The 15,396-nt window shown below is 40.1% G+C and overlaps 1 protein-coding gene across 12 annotated transcripts in view; it reads right to left on the reverse strand.

The window, feature by feature from the left end:
- The window catches only part of CDC14A (cell division cycle 14A), a 208,582-nt gene that overhangs the window by 73,584 nt on the left and 119,602 nt on the right, over positions 1 to 15,396 (reverse strand). For all 12 annotated transcript variants that reach the window (XM_048220695.2, XM_044383602.3, XM_048220698.2 and 9 more), the window contains 2 exons: positions 8,839 to 8,905; positions 5,541 to 5,603 (listed from right to left, as the gene is read on the reverse strand). In XM_048220695.2, coding sequence (XP_048076652.1) covers positions 5,541 to 5,603; positions 8,839 to 8,905 — 130 coding nt within the window. The remainder of the gene's footprint in view (positions 1 to 5,540; positions 5,604 to 8,838; positions 8,906 to 15,396) is intronic.

Here is a 15,396-nt window from a genome sequence, read left to right on the forward strand (position 1 = left end):
ATGGAGAAATTCTGCATAGACAACTAATCTGATAAGCACAAAGACGGGGCTTGTGACAAAGGTCAGACATGATAACATCCGCAAGAAAATATGGATTCTAAGAGAGCAGATGATAAGAACGAAGGCTCCAACCCCACACATGAAGAGATGAAATTGCAGGGAGCCTCGGGGGGGGGGGGCGGGTATTGAACCTAGCAAATATGCTGAGAAAACAGGAGGTACTTAATAAACATCTGTTCAATAAACAAACTGAAAAGTCATCAACTTGAGGCCATAAACAGTGTAATGCAGCTTCTTGACCCTCACATAACAAAAGTTTATCTGTACACCATTATTTCTGTTGGACAAAGCTTCCCACCCAGTGAAACAGAATGGAGTTGCCTGGGCAGGGACCAGAGCAGCCAGAGGCCCCAGGCCAGTCCTCAACAGCTGTGAGCTATAATCACAGGGTGCTGAGCAAATATTATCCTTTTCCACGTGCGCCTTGATGAGAGAAACAAAAGAATGCCCTGCACTGTGACTCCTCGCTCAAGCGGGCAGTAACCCGTCGGTCCGTCACCAGGCCTGCCGTAGCCAGGGGCGACTCTAACCGCACCCATCAAGTAACCACTGGTAAAGTGGCCCCGGGTTGGCAGCTGTGAAAGCAAAGTGTCAGGTCAATAACTCGGGAACTATCCTCACACTGACAATGCTACTTCACCGAAAGCACTTTTTTTTTCCTCAAAAAAGGAATGATTTGTGAGGGCAAAAAAAAAAGATAATGAAAGATGTAAAATAATCCCAAGAATGAAGTCAAAGTAATTTCTTCATTTTTGAAGTAGGCTTTATGTAAACTTCAAGCTCCATCTAATCCCCAAAAAAGTACTTAACGCAACTCCTAGCAATTACACGGGCCGAATCCTGGATGGGTAATAAATGCCAGCCACGGTGATGAGGCATCTCCACATGCTGCCCCTGAAGCTTGTTTCTTTGCCTTTCTCTCTTCCTCCCTTCTCCCGGGGACAGGATGCTGCTCTGGGAGTTTATCTATGTGTGGCCAACAAAGAGACATTATCCAAAATGGCAGCCTTCCAGTTAACCGTAGAAAGCCCCTCAGAGACATCCAAATAACAAATGAAAGACACAACCTCAAGTTCTCTTTGAGGAATAATGACTTAAAATAATGCTCACGAGCAGCACCATTAATTTTCGTCAAGGCCTTATTTGGTAAGGATGGTTCTCCAAAAAAGAATTTTAAAAAGGCTGACTGAAGGCGGACTCTGTGTATGGCTGCTACTTCCGGGTCTCACAAGCAGGATATTATCCTACATGAGCAGTGACCACACAGAGGTGTGTGAGGGTACGGCTCCTCACATACCCACAGGAACATAATTTGAATACTCGAGCTCTTTCATGTTCACTGCTGTTCCCGAGGGCAAAAGGTTTATTTCCACTTTTCAAAGAAACCCATGAATGGTACATTTCAAAGGAGTGGCTGCTCTCTTAGTTCTTTGAAAGTACCTTGAGAAACCTGCTGGAAAGTATGAATGTTGGACACTGATTCTTAGGAGAAGTTTTGGGACCGCCTTCCTGCAGTCACTTCATGGGACCTTCATGGCATAGCTGCCAGCGTTACAGCGGTTTGATCTGCACCAGTGTGAAGAATGCACAGTTCAACAGCTTGGTAAAGGGCCTGAAAGACCACATTTTGGAAAATACGTCTGTTCATCAATTAATGGGCCATTTTGCAAGTCCCATGAGAATTAAGCAAGAGCCTGAGATAGCTTACCCCAAGCCTTCTAAATATGACAGGGCTTTAACTCTTATGTGAATAATTAGATCAACTGAAGCAAGGCCTCATAACCTGTTCCGCTTGTCCCAGGCTTCACGTCATTCTGAGGGACCCCGGTAGTTCACGGCCAAGCCTGTCCCTGCAGAATGTGCCTCTAGCTACATGCAGCTACTGAGTGCTTGAAATGTGACTAGTCCAGGGGTTCCTGGTGGCTCAGTCGGTTAAGCATCTCATTATTAATCTCAGCTCAAACCCCATATTGGGCTCCATGCTGGGTATGGTGCCTACTTAAAAAAAAAAAAAAAAAAAGTGACTGGTCCAAACTGAGATGTGCCATAGAGCACATGCTGAGATTTGAAGGCTTAATTCAAAAATAAAAATGTAAAATACTTCATTAATAATTTTTATATTGATTACATGTTGAAATGATATTTTGGGTATACTGGATTAAGTAAAATATATTAAAATGAATTTCATCATTTCATTTTACTTTTTCTAAATGTGGCTACTAGAATGTTTAAAATATCTATAATTCTCATTGTATTTCTATTGGACAACGTTGCTCTAGACCCATGAATCACAGGAGGAAAATGGATATAACCTTTTGTAGAATGAGCAAAGGTTTACCTCTAGACTTTATAAAATGAGTATTTCCCATGTTCTGCTGACCTTGTCACTAACAACATTTGGCATTCTTATCATAAAACTACCCTTCAATCTCACACAGAGAGGCAGTCTCATTAATTTAGGCTTTTTCTTGAGCCAAATTATATATTAAATGTAGTTCAGTCAAGAAGCGCCTTTGAAAACCTTCATCCTGAACATTCCACACTAATCTAAGACTTACATTCTCCTAATTTGCTGTCAATGATAAAATCTTACTTTGAAAACCACAATATCTTCATTGGAATACCAGCGTTGTTGGAACACATGAAATATGTGTATCTAGCTATCCCACAAGTTCACCCAATGTCCAAACTCGCTAAAGCAGGTGAGAGAACAGTGAGAGAAATTACGACAAGAAAGGATCAGGCCCACAGATGGTTGGGAAGAGAGTGCCTTTATTTATTCATTAACTAGCATTTATAAAATGCTCACTCCCCAAAAACCGTACTTCTCTTTGTGATTTTCTTTTCCCGGGCTTTATGACAGAACGGATATATCATTCTCAGAAAGTAAGTAATCTGACAGAAAACTTTTCAAACGTTCACCAACTGCCTCCGGGTTCCCATTATTACCTGAGTTGTTGTTGTTATTGTTGTTGTTTATTCAGGTAAGGCTATGATCACATTCTTAACAGATTTTTTTAGTTGGCCGGTTGGTTGGCCAGTTGGTTGGCTGGTTGGTTTGCAAGAATGAAACTATACGGTCTGTTTCAGGTTTTTCAACAGCTTTTCCAACTACCTCTCAACATCAACATTAAAGTTTAAAAAAAAAAAGATGAAGGAATAAGTAAAATGTCAACTAAGGGGGCGCCTGGGTGGCTCAGTCATTAAGCATCTGCCTTCAGCTCAGGTCATGATCCCAGGGTCCTGGAATCGAGCCCCGCATCGGGCTCCCTGCTCAGCAGGAAGCCTGCATCTCCCTCTCACACTCCCCCTGCTTGTGTTCCTTCTCTCGCTGTCTCTCTCTGTCAAATAAATAAATAAAATCTTAAAAAAAAAAAGTCAACTAAGTTTTTCTCTTTATTGTGGTATTTGTTCCTTCCCCCTCCTGAATCCCCACCCCAATATCTCCTTTAACGGATGTCCACTTTAAGAAAAGAACACAAAATTATGAATACAAAATTAGGTATAGGACCTTAAAAGGTGCCCATGCAAGTGCGGGGAGGGAGTCTCTAAAACTGAAGCTTTATTAGCTGCACAGGAAATCAGCTCTGCTCATATGATACAGATCTACATATATGGGTGAAATGGTATCTCATTATTGTTTATTAATGGAGAGGATTGTATTATGAGCACTTATCTGTATGTTTTCTTCTAAAGGATATATTATAGAAATCATTCCAAGACAAGTGGTATAGCTCAAATTCACTGTTTCACATCACCATATAACATTCATGGTGTGTGTATACTGTAGGTTATTCAACCTTCCTTATGAGTTTCTAGTTGGGATGGGGGTGGGGCTTGAGGGGGTGGATTCTTTTGCCACTACTAAAAATGCCATGATAACAACGCTTTTGTGGTTAAAAAAAAAACCTCAAGATTTTTAATAAATTGTACTAAACTTATTAATTTGAGGAGATAGAGAAGTTTTACGATGTTAAATCTTTCTATCCAAGTACTCAGTATAAATTTTTCCACTTAGTCATGCCCTATCCACAAGGAATTTCCAATCCAGTAAGAAAAATAGAGCCAAGATACAGAAAACATGGAAAGTACAAATTGTAACACATGAAATTGAGGGGAGAAAATACTCAAGGGAGTAATGATCTGTGTAGATGTGACCCACACGAAGTGGAGGAGGGGAAACATTAAAGGGGATTGGCATCTGGCAAAAAGGAAGGCCAGCCAGGGCATGGGGACACTCAGGAAGCAGGGAACACGCAGCTCCGTAGGGCTGGCATGCAGAGGGCGCACGGTGAGCAAAAGGAGACAAGGCTAGCAAGGTGGCCTGGAACCCATCCACGCTAAAATGCCAGGACAGAGGAGTTTATCCCCATTTCTGCCAGGCAATGCAGTTTGGGGACAAAAATGATGAGAGTTCTGTTCTAAGATCACTTAGTCACGTGGGTGAAAGACAGACCAACAGGAGAAAAAGGGCCAGCGCTCATTAGAGAGTGCTTCTAATAGTCCGCAAGAGAGGGCGCAACACCTGAGCCAGAGGGAAAGAAGTGAGAACAGAAAGGACACAGGAAAGATGAAACACAGCCCAAGAATTCAAATACTGGTTAGATTGGGGAGGGAAAGAGAAACATTTCTGTTCTTGAGCCCGGGTGAACTGCAGGATGGTGGTGCCATTAATACAGATGAATGAAGCAGAAGACCATGTGTGAGCGAAAGATGGTCAGTTTCTTTTCAGACGTTAAGTTTAACATGCAAGTAGGATATCCAAACAGACATCCTGAACTACAGCCCAAAGTGGGAGGGCTATCCTCTCTTGCTAAGGGTAGTGATAACATTGCACAGGTCCTCCGGAGAACCCCAACAGATGAGCTCACTTGCCTAGAATGTTGGGCCTACTCACATTCTACAGACTTCCCATCTTCCAGAAAAGCTAACTGCTTCTTCAGCGTCTCCTTATACCGCAAGCTAGCTGAGACAGCCCCTGCCTAAACTCTGCATCACCGAACAGGCAAGACATTATTTGAAAGCTTCGTGATGTTATGGGGAAAAAATTCAGCCAACTCGTAGAACTAGGTAAATTCAGCCATATTTCAAAATAAAATTTATGCCGTCAAAAATATTACAAGGCACAAGTCCAGTTTAGTTTTAAACAGAACCTGAATTTTTAAAGTCAGAGTAACTCAGTTTCGCTATCAAACTATACTTTGAAATTATTTTTTCTTATAAACTAAATGTGCAAAGTAATTGTTAACAGAGGTTTGGTGAAAGAATATTATAGATACGACATCTTCCCAAACTAAAATTTTGGTGATTCCTGGTTCAAAGGCAATAACCAAAGCTGAAAGGACAAAACTGACACCTATAGAAAACTCCAGAATGCTTTTATTTTAGCAGCCACTCAATCTGCAATACCTGAGTGTTGGAGGACAGGGGATTTTAATTAATAAGAAATTATATATTGTAAAAAATTTAAATGTACAAACCTCATAATGTTCATATTCATCCACATCAAATGTCTCAAAGTCAAAAAATCCATGTTGTAATCCCTAGAAGCAGAATTTGAATTAGTTTTTCCACACCAAACTGGTAAGTTCTCTAGCCATTCCTACAATTCCTGCTCACAAATGATCCTCACTATTTGTGAAGGAAAAAATTTGAAACCTTTCATTTATAATGCATATCTAGAAATCTTCTAACATAGTAATTTTGCATTGAGACTTTCTCACAAGTGGGACTTAACACTTAGAAAAGCATGCAAATATGTCCCGCAAAATATATCTAGAGTCGTAATTTACATTAATTTTGCCTGTAATAAATTAATTATGCATATAAAATGGAACACACTAGCAAATGTAGAGTTAAAACCTATTGGGAACTATGCAATTAATTCATATCAAACTATGATAGGATATATACTAGTGATTAACTTTTCAGATAGAAGAAGAAAAATCAATTATTCTTAGGAGGTTTTGTTTTCTTTTTATCAATGAGATACTTAGCAAAAAGCGCCTTTTTACTTAATAGGCCCTTATTTGTTCCTAAGACTCTTTGAGAGCATTTGTTTTATGGTAAGAGTTACTGACAGAGTAAAAGTGTACTTGACTGCTCTTACAATTTAGAGGAAGAGCTGATATTTTTAACAACACAAAGAAAACATTCATTACTCCTTTTTATAACTAATGACTTAGAACTTTTAAAAACTATCCAGCTTGCTCAGATATAATATTTTGAAGAGGACAGTCTTATTTTATAAGTCATGAAGCTGTACAGATTATAATAGAAAACAAAACCACTGTTACTTTTAAAAGTTACATATTCAAGTCATTAAAAATAGAAGAAACCATTAAGCCAAGCTCCAGTGCATCTATCTGTGAAAATATGTTAGAGACCAATGTTTTCCAAAATGTAGAACACGGATCACCTGCAACAGAAGCACTTACAGTAATTTAGATTTAAAATACAGATTCCTAAACCCCATCCTAGAGCTATTGAATGTGATCCTTTGGAGTAGGATCAGCATTTTAACACGCCTTCTAGGTGATTCTTACAAATGATAAATCCCGACAACACTGGGTTAGTCGACCCCTACTATTAGAAGCAAGGCAAGTTCTGTAAATGATCTCACCTTTATACAAAGCAACTTAGTGGATCCGTATGCACCATTCCAGCGAAAGTAGTGAGAAAAATACACCTGGGACTACAACCTTCCTTCCTTTCTCTTCATTTAAAGTGTGTGTTTGTGTATGTTTCTGTGTGTAGTTCACACCCGTGTAAACTATGCTTACGATGATGCCGATACAACAAAATCAGAATAAAAAGGCAAAAATGCAACCATACCCTCTCTACACTCTTAGGAGTGGGGTACTCGTTGCCACGGCAACCGCCCAGAACACGGGGGGGGGGGGGGGGAGTTCCGCAAGTGTGGAGAGGGGTAATGCGTCTCCGTTGCTTAACGACAGGTTAAACATCTGTCAGATCGTCTAAAATCTCATCTACGTTTGGGTAAAATAAACCCCAGCACTTGATGAAACAAGAAATTTACAGAAGACCTCTCCATGAACAAAGCTACACCTTTCCTCTCTCACAGGAAGGATGTCATAAATTTCTATACTCAGTTACCAAGTTACCATAACAGGCGGGGATATTCCAGTGTGAACTCTTCCTGAACTTCATAAATTTATAAAAGAGTGAGCCTGTACCAGATGGCAGAATAGGAAAAATAATAACAACAACAGTAACAATAAATAAATTACTTTTTTCCCCCCTCAGACATACTTTTTAAATGATATAATTGTGGATTACTTATTGAATAATATCTTCATAAGGGTTCTTAACTTGTGTTACTATAAGTCTGGGCTGGTGACATTACCTGTGGGGTGAGCCAGAATATTTTGACAGTCTTTAAGTGGAAAGAAAAATATCTGAAACTATTTTAAACTTTTACAGAGTTTAAATTCATTTTTAAATGAAATATCAAAGTCAAAAACAAACATACATAAAACGCAGACTTATCATACCAATTTTCTCAACTCAAAATGTAACAAAATCAGTCTCATATTACATCAGAGAAAAGAAACTAGAACAAGAATCATGCCCATAGTGTATCTACAGTCCATAATGACCCTTGCCCATGGGCGATGCAATGTATACATTCCTGACTGATAAGTCATGGCTTTATGTTCAAGATGGAATGATGGACTTTGAACCTTCATTAGAATTTCACAGTATAGGGTGCCTGGGTGGCTCAGGTCATGATCCCAGCGTCCTGGGATCGAGCTCTGGATGGGGCTCCCCGCTCAGTGGGGAGTATGCCTCTCCCTCTGTCCCTCCCCTGCTCATGCTCTCTCTCTTTCTCTCTCTCTCAAATAAATAAATAAAATCTTTTTAAAAATTAAAAAGAAGAATTTCACAGTCTAGTGTGCATGACTTGTCAGTAAATCAATGCTTCTAGAATATGTTCTAAAAGTTCTTAAAACTATTTTATATTCACTTCTCTATTATACATATAAATAACTAGATAACTATGCCTCTAAACTGTAAAGCACATCAAATCACCCGGAGGGGATGTTCAAACACAGACTGCAGGGCCCTGGTCCCATAATTTACTGTTTCGTCAGTCTCGGAGGAGGACTGAGAATTTGTATCTCTAGTGAGCCCCACACTTTGACAAACCATTGATTTATAGGACACCGTGAAAGGATATTAGAAAGCTCCAAATTGGTAAGGAAATGTGAGTTCAAATTAGCCCTGCTAGTAACTCCCTGTGGCCCTAAGAGTGACTTAAGCTCCCTGGGGTGGTTTCCTCAGCTATAACAATGAGATAACAGTATCTGGCCCACTTACTACTTCACCCGCGTGTAATAATATCCAGGTAGGAAACCAACATGGAAATGTTCTCTGCACACGAACAGAGGTGCGCAGTGGCTTCCTATCACTCCCACACCAAGCTCGAGCTTGGTAAGAAAGCTGAACCGGTGACAAAGCAACGTCACAGGCACAGAGACAGACAGAAGTGAGCATCTGCCCCAGAAGAGGAATAATTTAAATGAGAAAGGGAAACCCCTTCTCCTTCAATAAGGAGTTACAGAGTTACCCCCGGACACCCCTCAATTTGCCTCACCATCTATATTTTACAGATCAATCATTCCATCAAGAAGTGGGAAGCCTTCTGCTAACTGCCTGCCCTCTCTTCTCTCCAATGACAAACAAGGATATTGACGATATTCCTTTTTCATACTTTGAAACTTCTGTACCAACTACACCAAGGAGAATTATTATTACCTTTCTGATTCCTTGCAAACAGTCGAGGATGGTGAGATTGTAAGTGCAATTTCCAAAGGAAGCATCCCTATAAACACAAAAAGCACACAACGCTAAAAATGTACATTCAGAATATTCAAATAATAAAATACCAAAGTCAACTGTAGACTGCTTGTTTGGCTACACGGCTGTCAACGTGGTAAATTAATGTAACACATCAGATCCTACTAGTTAACTACTCTTACAGGTTAAGTGAAGCATTTCTGAAGTTGCTTTAATCCAACAGGCAGAATTCATAAGAAAAGCAGATCTAAGAGCCTCAGCTCTGACGTCAGATTGCCTTTGTTCAAATTCCAACTCTGAGAGCAAGTTATTTTACCTCTATGAGTCTTGGTTTCCCATCTGTGAAACGATGTCACTGATGGTATCTACCATTCATAGGATTGTTGCCAGATTGCATTTAATAAATGTAAAGTCCTTCATATAAGAGCCTAGCATATAGGAAGACCTACTAAATATTATGACTCTTTGTGATATTATTAACAGTGAACTGGACTGTTTGATTAAGTAAAAGATTCACAATCACTAAAGGTATTCTGACACAGGAACAACCATTCATCAGGAATACAGTAAATACAAGCATAAAAATGTAAGGAGGACAATGTAGGCAGGTCAACAGAAGCCAGCTATTACTTTCATGGACTAAATGCCACCCCTCCCATCAAACCCCCCCCAAAAAAACTACGGAAAACGCAGTCACGCTTCCAAACAATCTCCTCTCAGGATCGATGGGAGCTTCTAATGCACCATGAAGTGTTGTATCAAAAGGAGTGGGAATCTACTGCACCGAAAATTGAGTACTTCATACTTTATTTAAGTTTTTAGAGCAACTAAGCAGACTTGCTTTAGGCAACATAAAACTGAAATATCAAGTTCAGGTCAGTTAAGCAAGAACTGGCACTGAAGTGTTAACACTAGCAATGTTCCAAGGTGTCCAAGGCAAGAAACTTGACCCCAAGGCTCTGTCTCTCTGCCCAGCCCCTGTTGCTGACCCAAAGGAACAGAGCTGTCAGGCACCTGCCAATGAAAAAGTCAAATGCATCACACGAAGTCAGTCCAAGGGCAGCAATGGGGAAGGTGTTAGATGATGATGTTCCATGGGGAGAAAGTGACCTTGAGGGGCTTTAACATGTAATTAACATAAAACTGACTTTTATATCACAACCATCCAAAGTAACTTGAACCTATGGCTGCTAAGCCATGAATTAAGATGGATCTTCAACATCACTGGGTTTCAGCATCCTGACAACCTCATCTAAAAACAGTAAGTTAGCAAAGCAACTTAACAGAAACGCTTAAGTCCTGAAACTTCAAAGTTAACCTATGTAAATAGGAAGGGTTATTCTTGATACATAAGTTTGATTTCAATAGTTCTTTTTTTAATGTCATCTGATCGCATGGGTCTGAAAACCAAAGTAGCCCCTTTTCCAAATACCTTGTAAATACATAAAGCATTTATTAAAAAGCAAATTTTAATGGACTAAACCAGAGAAAGGTGTAGCTGGGGATCCAAGATAAAATAGTAGCTTATATAAAAAATCACATATTCCTCTGTAGGCACTTGCCTCTTTGGGACAAGGGTTCAGAATCTTTTGTGTGTCATGAACCCCAGCAATTTGATGAAGCCTGTGAACACCTTTTCTCAGAATAGTGTTTTTAAATACATAAAGTAAAATATATATATATAAATGAATAATAGAATACTAATTCAAATTAATCAAAATACAAAAAACTTATAATACCATCATATTTACTTATTTACTGTTTTATTAATATATAACAAGATCTAGTAGACCTAATAATGACTTAAATTTTGAAGAAGGAATGAACATAAATAATAAGATATGTGAAATACATAAGATGCATGCAAAATCAATAATGGGATATAAAAATATCTGTAATTTCTGTTCTCACAGTCATTCATATTGCTAATAATACTATAGCTTATTTCCAACATTTATAATTGAATATAATCTTATCAGTTAAAAGATTAGTGAAAACAAAGATACTTTTCTTCTCATCCAAATTCAGCAACTCTCTATCTCCAGAGGCCTTTGATTAAAAATGACTGCTTTAGTAAAGGAAAAAAAAAACAAAAAACTTCTTTGTATTTGAAAGAGTAAAACAATTGTAAGAATTAGAGAGACTCTCTCCGAAGTATATTTTCCCATGCCTAGAGTCACCTAAACAAATGTACATGTATAAATCATCAGAAAACATCCAGACCCAGTCTTTCTGACTGTCTGAAAAGTTTGGTGAGAGGATCATGACATCTCTTGTCCTATCCCAGCCACAGTTTTTCCCAGTGCCTGAAAAGAGAGCTCTGGTGACCTGGTGGTTAAATCTACAGACCTGAGAGAGGAGGGCCAGTTAAACCTGCCATGGGACAGAATCGGGACACAAAGCAGTCACAGCAGGCTGGAAAGACAGGGAGAAGTTCACAGCCTGAAATTTAATAAGGGATGCAATAAAATGACGTCACATTCTCAGAATGGGGGAAAGGAGATGACACACCAAAGGAGATTATACCCATTACTCAGGGTAATTAATCCTCATGACAGCCGCGCGAAGACAACAGGTTCCCAAAGCCTGCCCCCATACCGAGCAAGAGAAATGGCTTATTAGTGGAATCCACCTCCTACTTAGTCAAAGGAGAGTAACCAAAAAAGTGAAGGGATAAAAAAACGCGTTACATTCTCTGGTGGAAAAAAAAGAGAAAAAGAGAAGGGAGAGGGTTGCCCAGGTGGCTCAGTAGGTTAAGTGTCTGCCTTTGGCTCAGGTCATGATCCCAGGGTCCTGGGATCGAGCCTCGCATGAGCAGGGAGCCTGCTTCTCCCTCTGCCTCTGCTGCCCCTCCCCCTGCTTGTGCTCTCTCTCTCTCTCTCTCTCTCTTTCTCTCTGTATCAAATAAATAAATAAAATCTTTAAAAAACAACAACAAAAAAGAGAAGGGAGAGGTGGTAGATTGGACACATGTATCTACCAAAACCACACTAAAAAGAGAATTTTGAAAGGCTTTTTAAAAATGGAATCCAAAAACTAATGATTACTGTACAGTGACTAATATAACATAATTTAAAAGAATAAAAATAAATAAAAAATGGAATCCAACAAGTTCAGGGAGAATAAGAGAGGAGAAAATAGCATTAAATTCCAAAAACTGGAAATCAGACAGATAAGTGGCAATAAATTACAAAACCAAGAAAACTGGATATTAAGGTGCCAGTGAAAAAGTCAGAGAATCAACCCAACTAACACTAGAAACTTCTCCAAAAGCTCAGGAATTGGCGGCCCTGGGTCCTTCAGGAAGTGAGAATGAAGGAAATGACTGAAATAAGATTAAAGTCCATTTAAGAAGCAGAGAGGTTTTATTCTATAAAAGAAACATTATCTCCCATGTTATAAATCAGTTCATCCCTGCTAATTTCCCTCAACCCCCCAATATAGTCAAAACCATCTGAAAATAGAATGGTCGGCCCTGGAAGACAGCAAGATACCTGCCCCATGCAGTGTTCAAGTTTGAATCAGAGGATTGCTTCAGGATAATTTTTCACCTGCTTTGTTGTAAGAAATGGAGATCCATGTTAGGAAAACACCCTTAACCACAGAAATCCCTTGACTCTGAAACTGTATTGTTATTCAACACAACTGATGATCACTTTCTTCTCCTCATCTCTCCCCTGGGTCATTCTCAACAGAATTTAAACATTTTCAGGTCTCTACCATCTTCAAAAGAAGAAAAACCACCCCCAACTTTGTTGACTCGGTATTTCCCCTGAACTACCACCCTCCCCTTTGACCTCCCCTTTGTAATGAGACTTCTCTGAGGGATGACTTCTCTCCTGGCCTCCATTTTCCCTCCTCTCACATCTTAACCACCTCTGCTCTGTTTCCACCCTCATCCATGCCATGAACAGTTCACACTAAAGTCACCAATTACCTCCATATTGCTAAGTTGGCGGGGGGGGGGGGGGGCTTTGTTTTTAATGGAGATAAAATCCACAATTTAGCCTTTTTAAAGTGTACAACTTGGTGATTTCTTTCAGTATATTCACAATGCTGTGGCTTTTGGTATATTCACAATTCACATCACCACGAATTCCAGAACAGTTGTGTTCCCCAAAAAAGAAACTCTGTACCCGTTTGCAGTAACTGCTCCCTCTGCCTCCCCGCCCCTGGCAATCACTAATCTATTTTCTCTGGATCTGCTTCTTCTAAGCCCAGGGAACATTTCCCAAGCATCATTTTACTGAACTTGCCAGCAACAATTATCTCGTACCTTTGAATACTCTCTTCACTGGCTTCCTGGGTTTTTCTTCTACTTCTCCAAACACGGATCCTACCCTATCTGCTTGGCAAAGCCATCCTTCACCTCCCAATCCTTTAAAGTTAGAGCTGCTCACAGTTCAATCCCAGACTCAAATTCTTGTCACTCCGTGCTGTCTCCCTAGCCCAGGACCAGCTGGATTGCATCAGTCTCACCTGGATGGTTCCTTAAACACAGAATGCTGGGCCTCACCCAAGGTCCTGGCCCAATAGGTCTGGGGCAGGGCCTGAGAATCCCCAGGTTTCCAGAGGATATCGATGCTGCTGGTAGGAAGGGGCACATTTTGAGAACTGCCCTACACAATCTCATCCATATAAATTGCCATCGATCTGCCAAAGATCCTCAACTTCTCTTTCTAGCACAAACTCCTTAAAACTGCAAAACTGTATAGCCAACCACATACATGACCTTCCCATTTAAGTGTCTTAAGGCTTCTCACTGTGTGAGAAGACTCTGCCCCACCCAAAAACAAAAACAATAATCCGGTCCTCCAGCACTGTCTGTCTCGTAAAAGATGCGGCTTCCACAATCGCTCAAGCTGGAGCCCAGATGTCCCTCCAGCTCTCATCCCCCTTATCCTGTCGGCCACCATGCTTTGTTGCTTTTCCCTCTTCAATGCCTCTTGCCTGCACTGACTTCTCCCCTATTCCCCCACCACTTCTCAGCTGGACTCCTGCAAAAAAGCCTTCCCACATCCACGCCTTGCCTTCTTGATCAGTCTTCTCACGGCAGCCAGAGTGATATTTTTTTAAAGGTAAATTTGATCCAGGCACTTTTCACTGACTTCCATTGCTATCAATTGGAAAGTTCAAATCATCAACCAATACAAGGCCTGGTGGTATCTGACCCCGCCTGTAGTAGGCCTCGTCATATCACGCTCCCCCACAATCTGCCCATCACAAGGACTTGCCTAAGCCCCTAGGATAGGGTCTTCTGCTCTCACCACAGGACCTTTGCTCCTGCTGGCCACATGTTCTCCCATGTGCTTTTGACTAGGCTACCCTTCAGATCCCAGCTCACAGATCAAACTTTTTGGGGGATAAACCTCAATGCCACCCTGGCTGGAGCAGGTCCCCAACTTTTTTTTTATTGGACTTAACTATAGTTGATATCATATTGTGGCATGCTTATTTGACTCTGCTGCTCTCTCTAGAACAGTCTCAAAGAAGGCAGAATCTATACATTTTTTACTCACCCTAGTACCTGACATACTGCCAGGCACAAAACAGATACTGAATAAACGCTTAAATTAAGTAAAGGAGCTTATCAAGTGGTATTGGACACATTTTTATTTTAACCCAGAGAGACCATGCAGGACTTTTAGAATTTAAATCACAATACTGATGTGGATAAAAGTTTTAAAGTCTCACGGTTTTTATTGCAATTATAGTTCCCAACGGTTTACTTAACTCCGGATTTGCTTTTTACTCATTTATCCACGCATTCATTCATTCACTCATTCCTACTTACTGAGCCAAATAGTTACTGAATTGAATAAGAGGGCATGTTGTATTGTTACCTCCCCCACAAAGGACCACTGAAGTCCACAGACTTCAACTACAGGAAAAAGCATGCACCTGCCAATGCTGCCTGGGAAAACCACAGCTCCTACCTTTATCTGTCATGATAGTTTGGCCGTGCGTTGCATTAACTCTCTCGAGCAGGCAAACACAAGGCTGCTCTTCATTCAGAGGTAAGTTACTACTCCAACAGCTGTCTAGACACATCCAGATACAAAGTTAACCCAACCTCCTGCTTGACCATCTAAACTCCATCTATCCTGACAACTCTCTTTTTAAATGCGACATCTAGCATAATAGTCAACTGAACCATAAAGCTATTATGAAGTCATTATAAAAATCCAGTAACTATGACCTTGGGAGCAGCTGGCAGTCAATACATATTTGTTGAATGAAAAACTAAATGAACGAGTATTTGAACAGATGAAGCAGCTGGGAATTTTTTTTTTTTTTTTACATTTTTGCATTTATTTTGCAGAGAAGCAAGAGAAGAAAAAATAAATTTAAGAAAACAAGAACCACCATGCACAATTAGATACAAAGAGAAAGGGCTTAATCCACTATTGTCATAGAACTTGTCTCCTATAGGCTCCCAAAAGTGATTATTGAATATTCAGGAATTTTGAGAACCCAAATCAGCATTGGTGGGTGTATTTACACCATAGAAATCAA

This window comes from Ursus arctos, unplaced genomic scaffold, assembly GCF_023065955.2.
Source record: "Ursus arctos isolate Adak ecotype North America unplaced genomic scaffold, UrsArc2.0 scaffold_12, whole genome shotgun sequence".
Classification (NCBI taxonomy): domain Eukaryota; kingdom Metazoa; phylum Chordata; class Mammalia; order Carnivora; family Ursidae; genus Ursus; species Ursus arctos.